Raw genomic sequence first — 13,655 nt, 5'->3', positions numbered from 1 at the left:
TGCCTCCAGCCCAGACGCTGCCGGCGCCAGTCCTCTCCTCTCATCAGAGCCTCCAAGAGCCTCATTTGAACCCTTGTGTGACAATTATACCCCTCACTTCGCAACCTCTATCAACTGACCAAGTCACACCTTGCCTTTGCCAGCAACGACCAATTTTGCTTCCCGGTATGAGCGACCATCTTACCACCCCTCCCCCAATTTTGCTTTCGTCGCTGGCCAATGCATTTCCATCCATCTTCAGCCGCTATCTGGCCGAATACGCAAGACACCACTTTTCCCCTTCCCACCTGACCATGGTCTGGAACTTTTTGATTTCGAACCCCTCCCTTCTCCTTTCCTCCCCACTACCATGTCCCTTGTTGCAGAGAGCTGGAACAGCCAGCAGTCCATTGGCACACGGAGCAATAGCATGTCCACAAGTTCCTGTTATTCAATGTCACTCGCTCCGGTGGAGTGTATCCAAACCGGTAAGGTTGAAAGTTCCTTGCACTGACATGGCTTATGATCCAGAGACATCAATCGCAGACGACCTTTGTCTTCCCAGTCACCAATCTCTCTGTCCTTTTCAGGGCTGTCGCCTCAGCCTCTTTGTCGGATGGTCTGCCATGTGATTTACCGGGCTCCTCATGTCCCAAGATCAAGATCCCTATTTCCAATTCGAGCGGGACATTATCGGACCCCTCCGAAGCCCAGTACTTGAGCCGGTGAATCCAGAATACGGTCCCCGAGCCAGCCCTGCACCCCTTGTACCTGTCAACGACCCATCTTCTTCCGACTCCTCGGATGTGGAGGATCCGAAAGCGGTACGACGTCAAGGGAATCCAAGAATACGGAAGAGTCGAGCCAACTGCACCTTTGCCGACAGCGTACTGATTCTTTCCTTAGATCCCAATCAACGCATACTAGCTAGCCAGGCACGGAAACGGCCGTTGGACTCGAGAAGTCAATCAGCGGCAGAGGAAGAGGAGGAGGGGGAGGAGGAAGAGGAAGAAGGAGAAGAAGGAGAACAGGATGACGAGCACGACGGCCACAGCGACGATAATGGGATTCAAGCTGGCCACAGAGAGATAAGAAGGGCGACGAGGGTGATTCGGAATGGGCCAAACCGTGTGTCCATCAAAACGAAGCCGGCGGCGCGGACGGCCTTGCACCCTGATCCTGATGGTCGGGACGACGACGACGACGACGACGACGACTTTCCTATGATTGATAGTCCAGCTACTGTGGCTGAAGACGACCTGGTGCGGTCGCCCCCGCAGCCTACGCATGATATGCACAAGCCCGAACAGGCTCAAGCTTTCCATGCTCCGACGAAGCAAGCAGCAGATCTGTCGAGAAAGCAGTTCAACACAATCCCACCCCCAAGGACGCGGCCTTTGTTTTCAAACTTGCGGTTGAATCTTGCTCCAGCCATTCGTGATGGCAATCAAGTTGACGACTCAATCCTCAAATCACCCATTCTGGGAAAGTATGCGATATCGCCTCGCGATGGACATCCAGATTTCACCTTGCCAGCAATGCAACAGAGGTCCCCGCCACGTTCCTCGCCTGCAGCTCTACTGGGGTACAGGATGACGCTACCACCCCTGAAGATCGCCATTGGCGATCTCCATGACTCGAGCATGGGGGGGTTTCCCTGCCTATCTCCGGGCATGGCTAGGCCTTCACCGAACCAGTTTGCATCGTATGCGTCTCCGGCTTCGTATGCAGCATATTCCGCCATGTCACCTCCGGATCCGCCGTTGCAGAGCAACTGGCGGACAACGACTCGCGATTCCAACACGTCGACATTTTCGGACTATACTTCGTCGACTTCCGTCTCTGTCTCTACTCCAGCCTCGTCAATCATTACGCCATCTCCGGCAGCCTCGGGTCCCTCGTCGTTGACAGCTCTAGCTGAACAAGATTTAGAGGACGGGGAGGGGGAGGAGAGCAGGATGCAGCAAGTTCTCACCAAGGAGACCGACCTGAGATCATACGCTGAAGTTCGGTCCAGACCTCAGCCCCAACCTGAAGCTCGACCGAAAGCTCGACCGAAACCTTCTGCTCGATTGAAACTTCAACAACTCCAACGTGCAGCTCGATCGAAACCCCGGCCTACTCAACCTGCAGCACAATCAAAGGCTCAGCTTCAACCTGTCCTGGAACCTGCCCCGCAACCTTCAGCACCATTAAAGGTTCAGCCACAACCTACCCTTGAGTGTCCTCCTCAACCTGCAGCTCGATCGAAACCCCGACCTCCTCAGCCTGCAGCGCAATCGAAGCCTCAGGCACACCCTGATCTTGAACTTCCACCTCGACCTGAATCTCGAACCGAAGCTGAATCCGCGGCTGGGTCCGAGACCGAATCCGAACTCTCAGAACTCACCGAGCTGGAGTCTGAGCTTGGGTCCGAACCTGAGCCCGAGCATCGATCTAGACCGCATACGAAACGCCCTTCTGTCTCTCAATCGAAGCCTCAACCTGAAGCGTCCTCCGATGCCGCTGCATTAGCGCGTTTTTCACTTGGCCCTTATAAGTGCACATTTGAAGGGTGTACTGCCGCACCATTTCACACTCAATATTTGTTAAACAGCCATATGAATGTTCATTCTAACACGCGAACTCATTTCTGTCCTATCAAGGATTGTCCTCGCGGGCCTGGTGGTCTAGGCTTTAAGAGGAAGAATGAGATGATCAGGTGAGACCACTCTCATCCGAAAATTGGGCCGTGTGTTACTGATTACGATTACCTTCATAGACATGGCTTGGTTCATACATCTCCTGGATATATTTGCCCTTTCTGCCCCGACCAGCAACACAAGTATCCTCGGCCAGACAATCTGCAACGTCACGTACGGCAACATCACGCAAACGAAGATCGACATGACCCTAGACTCCGTGAGGTCCTCGACCAGCGCACAGATGGAAGCAGCAAGGCAGGGAAACGGCGCATGCGTTTATTCTGACCATTATAGACTGCAGTCCTTTGCCTATCGAGTTCGGACAGGTAGAAGCTGATTCAGTGTGCCATTAGGCGGCTATGAGCTGGACTCGAAGGAATTTCTACGGCAAAAACTGAAGACGAGTGCTGACAGATTTGCCAAACTTGGAGGTCATTTGAGCCGGATTCATGTACCGCACGTTCGCTTCGATTTTCAAGACGCCACCTTTTGTATTCATTTATGCTTCGAACGGCTAACGGCAGCAATAAGGAAAGAAGGTTTCTATCGTGAAGGGTGTGGTCCTTCGCCGCCAAGGCACGCGCTCAACTTGGAAGGGAGATAATCGCACGCCTGGGCACAGTCTTTTTCACCTGGATAGCTCCCGATAGCCGCTGCCATTCCTTTCAATATTCATCACCTCATTAACGAGAAGGGAACGCATGCACCGAAGGATATGACTCGATACGAGGAGATCTTCATTGGCTGTTTGGTAAAATAGACAGGATCGCATGGTGGATTTCCTGGGGTGCATTTTACGACGTTATGACCTTGATGACCACAGCGATGCCCTGTTACGTGTCATGCTCCTGGCAGAGCTGCAAGGCGCTCTGATGATGTCTATATACATGGCTCTGGAACCGATGGCCGAGGGGCAGAACCGGAGTTGGTGGGTTATACAACTTGACATGTCACATGGAGAAGAAGTTCGGCCAAGGAGACAAAAATGCGGAAGGTCGTCTGTACAAACTCAAAGCTGATGTCTTAAATGACCTTTTTTTTTTGTGGTCTTGTATCAGGCAGGGAAGGCCACACACACTACCTCCCTACATATGAAGCTTGAAATCAAAGCCGACTCTCAGGACCATGTCCGCTCTGCAGCCGTTAAGGCGCCACGAAGCGACACGGCGGCTTCCCTACATGTATACAGAGTAGATTTGTAGGAAGCAGAAAGAGGCTACGAGGATATCATATGAATTACGCCCTCAGCACACATCATCCCGTACAAACATACATACATGCATGCATGGCTGGTCGGATTGACTGATTGATTTATTGATTGACTGATTGATTGATTGATTGAACTCAACGACACAAAATAGCTCCTGTTCTAACCCCGCTGCCCCTCGCCCGGACTATGTATGGTACATCCAACAAATATAGGCATGTACATACCTTATGACCAACCAAGACCGTCGATCATAGGGTATGTATCTTGTATGTAGTGTAGTTACATAACTGCCAGTGCTTCCTCTCTCCGCACAGAGTTGTTTAGTGACTTGTACTTATCTTGCTCTGTACTCCGCACTCCGTAATGTGTAACCAGTAATCGGCAGGTCAGTCAGTTAGTCAGTCGATAAATTCTCGCCAATTTTCAAGCGAAATATCGTTCGTGTACGATCGGGAGAGGTGGATTTCAAAGGGATCTAGTGTTCGGCGAGTTTCAGATCTGCTCCTCGTACTTATTGCGGACTTCTTGATCTTCCTTCTGCTGGTGAAAAACTTGGCTCGGCATGTCGCAGGAAGGCAGTATGAGAGAGAAAATGTGGTTGGAATTGTCTCGGGTTGGTGCCGGTGTGGGTTTTGAGTCGTAGTTGATCAATAGACGAGCCCATCGGGCAATGGCAAGACGGGCAATCTTATCCGTTGTCTTTGACTAGAGGCCTGCAATGCCAGCCACCTTGTCCCGTATCCTCTCTGCAAGAGTGGTCGCTTCCTGTCCTTTGCCGGCAAGCAAGCCATCAACCTCCTTCATGGTGGATGGCTCGGTGAGGCCCCATATCTTCCAGGGCCCTTCTTCGCCCTTGACAGTCATTTTTTGTATCACCACGTAATCGGTGTGTTTTAGCATGACATCCTTGTCACTGTCGGCGAGCAGGTAGTTTTGAACGCTGTTGATGCGAACAATGCATTGTCGGAGATAGGTGTCTGCGAAGGGCAAGGGGGCAAGCCGGTCGGAGACAACCCTGGTGCTTGCTGCAGGCAGAAGCACGGAGATGGGCCATCTCTCAAGCCAAGCTGGATATCGAATACCCGAGTAGCTCAGCAGTACCCACGGTTCCTTTCTCCGGCGCAAGGCTTTCCGTTGCTCGATCCGCATCCTTGCCTGTGCCATTAGTCCCTCGCAGCAAATTGTCTGGAGCCTTTTGAGGTCTCCTTCACTTAAAGCATCGTGAAAGTCCTTGTGTAGATCTCGCGCAATCTGATTTCTCTGGGATAGTTCCATTGATCTCCTCATTTTCTTCCCAGTAAGAGGGTCTCTCTTGACATCCCATTTAAGAAAGACCACTAAGCTGTGAAGCAGGTCAGCCCTTGCCGGTATTTTTGGGGGAGGAACAATGAGTCGTATCCCTACCTCCACCAGTCTTTGACAGCAGTCTTGAATTGTAGCCAATGAATCCTTGTTCTCTTGAAGAAATTGGGACTCATCCACCCCGGTAGGTCTTTAGCGGCAGGAAGGATGAAGGTCTGAGGCAGCTTTCCCAGATCAGTGCCTATCTGTTGCCTATTGGCTTTTTTCATCTGACTCTTCATAGACACATGTTTGGGAAGCTTGGAGTCTATGTTTGGAATGCTCTGGACGACGCCGGCACCAGCATTTCTGCGCCGAGTGGTTGTGAATTGACGGGTGTAGACAGAGGGCAATCGATGTGCGCATTGAGGGCAGATTGGATAGGTTTGACTAGAGGTAGTAAGGGCCAAGGAGAACTTGAGATTCTTGCTTGAGAATCTGGCCACAGGATGAGCCATCTTGGTTAGGGTCGCGCAGAAAGGTTGCTCTGCTGGCCGAAAGGATTCGGTCTCGAAGTTGAATGAAGCTCTCTACTTACAGTAGTTGAGTAGGGCTTGGTAGGGGCAGAGAAGAGGCCGCGAGCGCATTTCGTCAAAATTTGTATCAATGCGGACGGGAGTGATGCCGCTCTACTCTTGATCTTCTAAACTGTTCGATCTTCCTAAAAGCAGCGATATAAAGCTAACGCCTCAAGGGATTGGGACGAGTCTGCACGTGACCTCGTATCACTTGCCTTATGAAATGGTGGCCTTCCTTACGAGTAGATCCGAGGTTTTCCCAGCGAAGCCCCTTCGATCGAGTCTTGCTCTCCACGCTGATTTCACATTCCATCCATTTGCTGAACGGAACTATTTTGATACTGCTGGAAGCCAGTCATGTCTGCTAAGAAAGATATGAGACGGGCGGATCTCGGTCAGTACTGAGAGCTTCGTCAGATCTTGAGGCATGTAGAAGCTGACGAAGGTCATTTCAGTCATTCCCTATGTCGAGCCCAAAGACGAGAAGCCCGCTGATTTCAGCTCGACTCTGACGAGTACCATGCCCATGGCAGCTGTAAGTGGGAGACGCGACTGTGGTGCTTTTGAAATGCCATGCTAATGTCCAAGGTAGATGTTTACAAGAAATAGGTGAGAGACAGCTCCTCCATCGTAATGTTTGTTGCTAACAACGATCAGGATGCTTGGCTGGTAAGAGGAATGAAAGCAGGACCGCCGCTTTGGATTGACGGGACCAGGTTTGCTCTATTAACTGCTCTTCTGAACTGGTTGGGCGAGACACCTGCCCAGAAGCAGAGTCCTAACGGTACGCCCGGATACTTGTCATTTGGCATGGCTGGTAAGTGGTAGAATGGTCCTCGCATTCATAACTCTCAGGCTGATATATATATATATGAAAGTGCTTGCTGTTGGCGTGGTATGTTGTGCTATATTCAACCTAAGAGTACCGAGAAGCGACTCATCCTTTGCAGACATATATGCCCTTGTTTCTACCGCCACCGCCGAATGCGAGAGGACCAGCGGCTCCGCCGCCGCCAGCTGCTTCGACATGACAGCTGGTAGATCCAGGCGCATGAGGGGTCATTTGTGCGAAGAATGCCGGGGGAATTGTGTGTGCAGCAATTGGTGGCTTCGCACAGCGAAGTCTTCTCTAGCATTCGAGGACTGGTCACTGTTGGACCTCACCTAGTTTTCCTGCCAAAAGAGCTGCAATGCCGAGTGTGGCATAGATGCAACAAAGAGGATGCCAGGTCACATCTAAATTTTGTCTGTGGAAACAAAGGAATGGCCGGGACTGGCGTCGCGATACCTCACATGCCCACACCGTAGCTTGTACTGTAATTAATTCCCCAAGTTGTTCCTGGGGGTGGCGATCACGAGCCTCAACTAGAACGCACTGGGGGCCACCGCTGTGCGGCGGCCTGGAACCTGGAACCTGGAACCTAACAAGTCCTTGTACTTTGTTACAGTACAGTAGAGCCTGGCACCCCCAGAGCCCACCAATTATTTTGCCACGCATCCCAGGAAGTCAAGCTGGTGCCACCCTGTGGCAGTGGCTCCTTGCAGGCGCTTCTTGGGGCAATTGGGGCATCAGGGCACAACGGGCGCGGCGATTCTTTCGGGTTCCTTCCCTCCTTCGCCCACCCCACTATTGCCTACTACCACCACTCACCTGCCCAGTCACTGCGTTCGCCTCTTGCATCAGCCCTTTTTCCTGCTCCCCGTTCCTTTTCTCTCTTCTCTTCATATCAACAACCCATCACCAGAACCACTCAACACCAAACCCTTTCGCTTTCAAGTCAGAAATCCAGTAGCCTTTACCCTCCAACAACCGACACTACTCTTTTCGAATCAACCCGTTTCTCGAAACAAACGAGTTTATGTCAACTACTATCCAAAACCTCAAAACCTTTGGTAAGCCGACCCCTCTTTCACCCTCTCCTCAAACCCCTCTCGCCACATCTACCGATCGTCATCACCAAACAGCTGTTCGCTATCGTGTGCCTCGACAGCGACTGCTTGTGAGAGTGACTGATGGCGACCGCGCTTCAGATGCGCCGTCCATCACTTGCTGCGGCCCTCCATTTGCAGACCGCGCTCAAACCACGCTTGTGTGACTCATGACTAACTGCCCTGCCTCGCAGACCCCTTCGCGGAGGCCGACGACGACACTGGGGAAGCGAAGCAATCCCAGAATTACATCCACATTCGTATCCAGCAACGCAATGGTCGTAAGACTTTGACAACGGTCCAAGGCCTTCCTAAGAAATTCGACCAAAAGAAGATCCTCAAGGTCATCAAGAAGAAATTCGGTACGTGGAAAGAGGGGAAAGACCGCCCACCACCCACCAACCACCAGCTGACAAGAGATATAGCTTGCAATGGCACAATCGTCACGGACAGCGAGATGGGCGAGGTGATTCAGCTTCAGGGTGATCAACGCAAAGATGTTCAAGAATTCCTGGTCGCCAAGGACGGCCTCGAACTCGACGCAAAGACTATCAAGGTGAGCAAATCCCGCTGCTTCATATGCTACGACAGCGTACTAAATTTGTGCCAGGTCCATGGTTTCTAAACGCTTCAGCCGGTATCCTGTGCTATCCTGCTCGGTCATCGAGGACAGATAGAAGTTGTCGACTGACCCGCAATCATCTTCCTTGAACGATTACTTCTGGCCTGTTCGTCTTCGCTGGTCGATGCAGCGGCCTAGTCACGATAGCACTTTTTGGGATGCGATAAGGTTACGCGTTTGATGATATACCCACGATGGATATTTTGCCTTCGGACGGAATTTGGGGGGGATCGGACTGTTGCGGTACGGGACCGGAATCAGCAACAATACGGCTGTGACGAAGGTGCTACATAACAGCACCCGGTTGGGGATCTGCGATAAGGGGGATGGGCTGGTTTCTATCGTTGATTCCACCAGCCCACGCATGGTAGCTTTGAAATCATGATCGGATCGTTGGAAACAACCCTAGTTACTTCAGCCATTTCCGCTCTTCTTGTCGAGTTTCCATTCCATGTACGTGACCAGCCGTTCTTGCGCCACTGGAACGCCTCTTACGGCCTCCTTTGGGTCAACCAATGCCTCCTTGTACTAACCTTTTTCCACCTGGTTCAGATGGAGGTAACCACTGCTATCACCCAGCTGGACTTGCTGGACTGGATCTGTCGCCAAGAGTCTGGGGTAGTTTGAAGCGAGCACCCCCTTTGCTTCTCCTGTGGTTTGACTGCTGCCCTTATCATGTTTGCATTCATAAGGGTCACGCGCCTCTTTTCGCTTTGCTTTTCCCTCTCATCCTTTGTTAAGGGATGGCTGTTTTCTCGCTTTAATACACGTCTGGAGTCGACCTTGATCATCCGGAGACCGGGAATTTGAACTGGGACTCGACTAGGGAGAGATTGCTTACTACTTTCCTTGCTTTGAAGGCGGGACCACCTCAGAACATCCTGGCAAAGGCTATGCAGCCGCCATAGCGCTGCAGAACCATTTTCCAACTGGCGAACACGGGGCATCCGGGCCCACCATCATATGGCGATGCTTTTGCTCAACGCAACGGGGCGATCGGGCATGCTGCTGCTGCTCCAGCCCCGTCCCGGTCACCACCGGCCCAGCCTGGCCCCGTGCCCGGTGTCGTCGAGAACGCCAACATCGCCAGCGTCGCCATGTCCGCTCGCTATCCACGGGTAGCCGTTCTCCTGGGCGTCCAGCCTCGGTGGCACGTGCCGCTCTTGCTGTGTCGGGCTCTCTCCACCGTTTCGGCCGCGTGGTGGGCTTGTCAGACTTTTTTCAGCATCTATCGGCTTGTCTCGGACTACGGCACGACGGCGGGGAGCACGACATCGTCTTTGTTCAAGTCGTCAGCAAATGACCATGAAGGCATTGGCGCTGCTAGTGGTGCGGGAGCGGGTGCTGGAAACCGTGCACCGCTGCTGGAGAACCAGATCTTCAAGCGCATGGCCGTTGCCCAAGTATGCTTGAGCTTTCTCTGGGTATGTATTGTTCTGCTGTCCCTGCGTCTTTTGTCCCAGTGCTCGTTCTGCGTGTGCACACACGCCTTTCATTCATCTCCCATTGCAATCTGGAAGGGATGTATATCACGATCCGGCCCACGTTCAAAACGCTTATCCCCTTGGCCCCAGCCTTGTCTTCTCTCGGGGAAAAAGCAAAAGAACCAAATATCCGCATTCTCCTTGTCGAACCGCTCCACAAAATGAAAAGTAACCCAAAGCTAACGGGCGGTCTGGTTTTGTTGCCACGTCTCTAGGCCGGCGCGGCAGCATACCTCGCGCACATGTTCGCCTCGTCGCTGATGGCGCGCTGGCTGCTGCACTACAGTCCCCTGGCGGTGCTGGTGCGGCTCTGCAGCCTCTCGATCCTGCTGTCGTTCGGGTGCCTGCAGGTCTTCCGGGCCACGCGGGCCACGGAGCCCGACCTGCTCCGGCTCAGCCGCAGTCTGCTGGCCTGGATCGCCATCTCGATCGCCCTCATGCTCGCCTACTTCTCCACCCAGCACGACATCTTCTCGGCCGACCACGACGACCGCGACGACCGCCGCCGCCGCCAGATCCTGCGCCTCAAGTGCCTCTACGTCATCTCCGCGTGCAGTCTGTTCAGCTTGCTCGTCCTGGTTGGCATCCTACACTTTGACGACACTGTCGGGATGAGCTTGATGGGTATGTTTACGGCCACCGTCGGGAGTGGTGGCGGGAGTGGGAGTGGGAGTGGGAACTGGGCTGGGACTTTGCGGGATTGGGTCGGGATTTGCAGGGCGTTGGCGTCTGATGTGCTTCAGCAATGGCGCAGGTTTGCTTCTGGGGCGGCCAGGTTTGGAGCCGAGTTGTGAAAGCAAGAAAAAAAAAATAATAAAAGAAGAGAAAACGCGAGCCTCCTTCACCTATTGTTGATCGTACGGGTGGATCAACGAGATGTTGGGAGAGGAGCGCGCAAAAGGGAAGTGATGATAATGATGAATCACGTTGAGTTCGGAGTCCATGGCCCATATTCTGGGACTGTTTTGTATTTCCTTTCATTTGAACAATCACATCGTGTATTGGTCGCATATGTATCGCCATGTAACTTTTTAGGGCCTGGCTGGCGCTACTAAGTACTCTAAACAAGAGTCCTTCCTGTATGCGAGCCCCAACGGTTCCACGTCCACGCATCTGACCAAGGTACATTCCGTTGCTGGCACCATCTATCGAGGCCTTTGCTTAGAGCAGGGAGCTTGGGAGGTAGGGGAAGGGCTTCCCCAAAACCCCTTGCTCACCACCGCCACCAACCTTTTTGTATTGATCCTCCAACCAGTTGCAGAGATCTATCCATCTTGTCTCCATCATCTGTCTCTGTATCCACCATATATCCATCTAGTGTGTCTTTTCATAGTTAGTCTGCTGCGTATATATATATATATATACACACACGTCTATCTCAATATCTATCCTATCCTCCCCGCCTGTTCAGCGAACTTCGACTCCTCTTCCTCATGCCCACGTCGGGCCGCTGCGTGTCGCTGTGACTCCCTGTCCGCCTCGTCGCGATACTACCTCCATCCGGAGATCTCTTGTTGGCCAGAACGCTCTGGAGTTCGTGACTCTCACCCCTCTCCAAGGTATCATCCACGACGGCGATTTCGTCGTTCTCGTCCGGCGGCGTCCCTCCGGCGGTCGGCGTGCTCTCTTCGCTTTCCCCGTACGCGCCGCCGACGCTCTCCATGACGAAGGCGCCGGCCGTGGGAGCGTCGAGGGCTCGGAGTTCTTCCTCCCGGAACCACTTCGGCATGAGCCAAGTGCGGAAGGGGATGAGGAGGAGAATGATGACGGGGAATCCGATCGCGGCAATGGTTTGGGATATAGCAAAGGTGGCGCCAAAGCCGACTAGTTCACAGGCCACGAAGGCCCATATGGCGACACGACGCTCGATTCTTGCCAATGGATCCGTCGCATCCGTCAACTCTTTGTCCCGGGCAAGGAAGAGCAACTTTTGAGTGATGCCGTTGCCCACGAGGGCTTGGGCACCCATGACGAAGAACAAACCGGCCAGCACACCCTGTGGGATGAGATGGAGGACGACCAGTAGTGGACCGCTCATTGTGACCAGGAACAACAGCCCCTGTGCAAGGTTGCTGAAGCGCTGTTCAACGACGTGATCCGTGACTCGGACAATATGGCCTCTCGCCTTCTCGTCGACAACTTGCCTTGTAACGCAAAGGGCGTTTGTATGAAATGGCGCCTGAGGGATGAGGCCATTGGGGAAAGGGATGCCCAGAAGTCCGGCGATGCCCGTGGTGAGACCCAAGAGGAAAATATCCCAATGGAAACCTGGTGGTTTACGGAGAGGAAATTCCGTCCCCTGAGCAATGAGAGACGACACTAACTTTTGGTTAGATGAATGCCAACCAAGGTCTGCTACACGGTACATACCGTTATGATCAAACCAAAACAGAATTGTCAGCAGGATCGCAAAGGGAATTGCCAGGAAGACCTCTCCCACACTGATATCCCAAAAATGGACGAACCAGCCTCGGTCAACAGTCGGGTGGAACGACTTGCTTGTCGGTAGTGTCTCGACATGGACGTTCTTCATATGGCCGATATGGACGAACCCAGTGAAGGAGACGATTGTCAGCGGAGTGCCATAGTCCTCGATAAACTTCCGCACATGCCGTTGCAGCAGGTTGCTTTCGCCCAGGACACCACAGCCGTATGCAAACCCCAAGACGAGCAGACTAACCATGATGGACAGATAGGCACTTGTTTCACCGGCCAACCCCCACTGTCTCGTCAGGACTTGGATGCCCTTTTGCAGATAGATGAAAGCAACGTAGAACCCAAAGGTATCACAGCTGAACCGCGTAACGTAGGTTAATGCGTTGCAACTGTTGGTGATGGCCAGCAACCAATGCATAATCAGCGACCAGATGCCGATCCAGGCCATGAAGGCGAAGAAGTTGGTGCCCTGGGGGACGACGATGTCGTACACCGTATAAGAGAAGACGGTGATGGGACCAGTGACGCCCACGATGACGAGTGGCTGAGCGGCGAAAAGGGAGAAAACCACACAGGCCATGACCGACGACAGCAGGACTTCGTTGACGCCGTACGAGTTGTGGGTCTTTGTGAACATGTCGAGGGAGAATGCCAATGCCGGCAGGATGCTAGAGCAGCAGTCAGCGCCTGAATATGGTCTCGGCGTGCGAGGATATCGACGGGGAAGAGGGTTGGAAATGGGAGACCTCAATGAAAGAGACGAAGTGTAAACTCTGTGCAGATGGTAGATTGTATATGGATTGCTCGTACTTGGCAAAGTACATGTATACGGTGGCAGGGATGACTCTATAATCCCAAGCATCCTTCCAATCACTCCAGTAGTACGGCGCCCGTCTCTTGACGTCGTCAATCATGCCCTTGAACCAACGAATCTTGTACCATTTGGGGTCGCGACGGTGCGAAGACCGAGTGGTTTGTCTCGAAATGTGCTCTGAAAGGCGTTGAATCTCTTCAGGGTCCGGTCGGGACTGGGTCGAGTGAAAGGACGATCGATGGGCATGCTGCCAGGGCTTCTTCTGGACCGAGTGAGAGGAGGAACGGCGGCGCACTTGGGCAGGGGTAGTGCGAGAGGACGAGGGCGTGATGACTTCGGTATGAGTCGCCATGCTGTCGTTGCGGGGCAGTCTAGCGTACGGTTCCGATTTGATAGGGGTGATGTATCAACGGCATGTAGCGAGGACGCTCTAGGGCGCAGGAAGAAGGCAATCCAATGCGAGAGGTGTCACCGAAAAGGAACGCGCAGGACAAAAGAAAGATGCAACAAGCAGTTAGCTCACTCCAGGAGCAACAAACAAGGACAACCTCGTCGATGTCATTGAGCTTCCTGTAGCGCCGAGATAGAGAGAGGGTGAAGTGAGTGAGAAAGCGGTGGGGGTTCGACGACGACGACGA

General features: G+C 53.0%; 5 protein-coding genes across 5 annotated transcripts; 3 read left to right on the top strand and 2 right to left on the bottom strand.

Annotated features, from left to right (window-relative positions):
* Positions 1-626: 626 nt before the first annotated feature.
* On the top strand, positions 627-2,948 carry A1O5_12014 (uncharacterized protein; the record flags this gene model as incomplete). Its single annotated transcript, XM_007752583.1, has 2 exons — positions 627-2,680; positions 2,741-2,948. 2 exons carry the CDS (start codon positions 627-629, stop codon positions 2,946-2,948), a joined length of 2,262 nt encoding a protein of 753 aa, XP_007750773.1.
* A 1,630-nt stretch (positions 2,949-4,578) lies between these two features.
* Positions 4,579-5,672, bottom strand: A1O5_12013 (uncharacterized protein; the record flags this gene model as incomplete). Its single annotated transcript, XM_007752582.1, has 2 exons — positions 4,579-5,215; positions 5,278-5,672. The coding sequence occupies 2 exons, from the start codon at positions 5,670-5,672 to the stop codon at positions 4,579-4,581; spliced, it is 1,032 nt and encodes a 343-aa protein (XP_007750772.1).
* A 2,073-nt stretch (positions 5,673-7,745) lies between these two features.
* On the top strand, positions 7,746-8,286 carry A1O5_12012 (uncharacterized protein; the record flags this gene model as incomplete). The annotated part of the gene is made up of 4 exons (XM_007752581.1): positions 7,746-7,824; positions 7,856-8,023; positions 8,087-8,217; positions 8,272-8,286. 4 exons carry the CDS (start codon positions 7,746-7,748, stop codon positions 8,284-8,286), a joined length of 393 nt encoding a protein of 130 aa, XP_007750771.1.
* Positions 8,287-9,380: 1,094 nt separating this feature from the next.
* Positions 9,381-10,561, top strand: A1O5_12011 (uncharacterized protein; the record flags this gene model as incomplete). The annotated part of the gene is made up of 2 exons (XM_007752580.1): positions 9,381-9,707; positions 9,983-10,561. 2 exons carry the CDS (start codon positions 9,381-9,383, stop codon positions 10,559-10,561), a joined length of 906 nt encoding a protein of 301 aa, XP_007750770.1.
* Positions 10,562-11,157: 596 nt separating this feature from the next.
* On the bottom strand, positions 11,158-13,369 carry A1O5_12010 (uncharacterized protein; the record flags this gene model as incomplete). Its single annotated transcript, XM_007752579.1, has 3 exons — positions 11,158-12,086; positions 12,138-12,871; positions 13,014-13,369. 3 exons carry the CDS (start codon positions 13,367-13,369, stop codon positions 11,158-11,160), a joined length of 2,019 nt encoding a protein of 672 aa, XP_007750769.1.
* Positions 13,370-13,655: the final 286 nt, after the last annotated feature.

Source organism: Cladophialophora psammophila (assembly GCF_000585535.1).
Source record: "Cladophialophora psammophila CBS 110553 chromosome Unknown aczJe-supercont1.30, whole genome shotgun sequence".
Classification (NCBI taxonomy): Eukaryota; Fungi; Ascomycota; class Eurotiomycetes; order Chaetothyriales; family Herpotrichiellaceae; genus Cladophialophora; species Cladophialophora psammophila.
The sequence above is the reverse complement of the archived record's forward strand: the minus strand, read 5'-3'. Positions and strand labels throughout refer to the sequence as shown.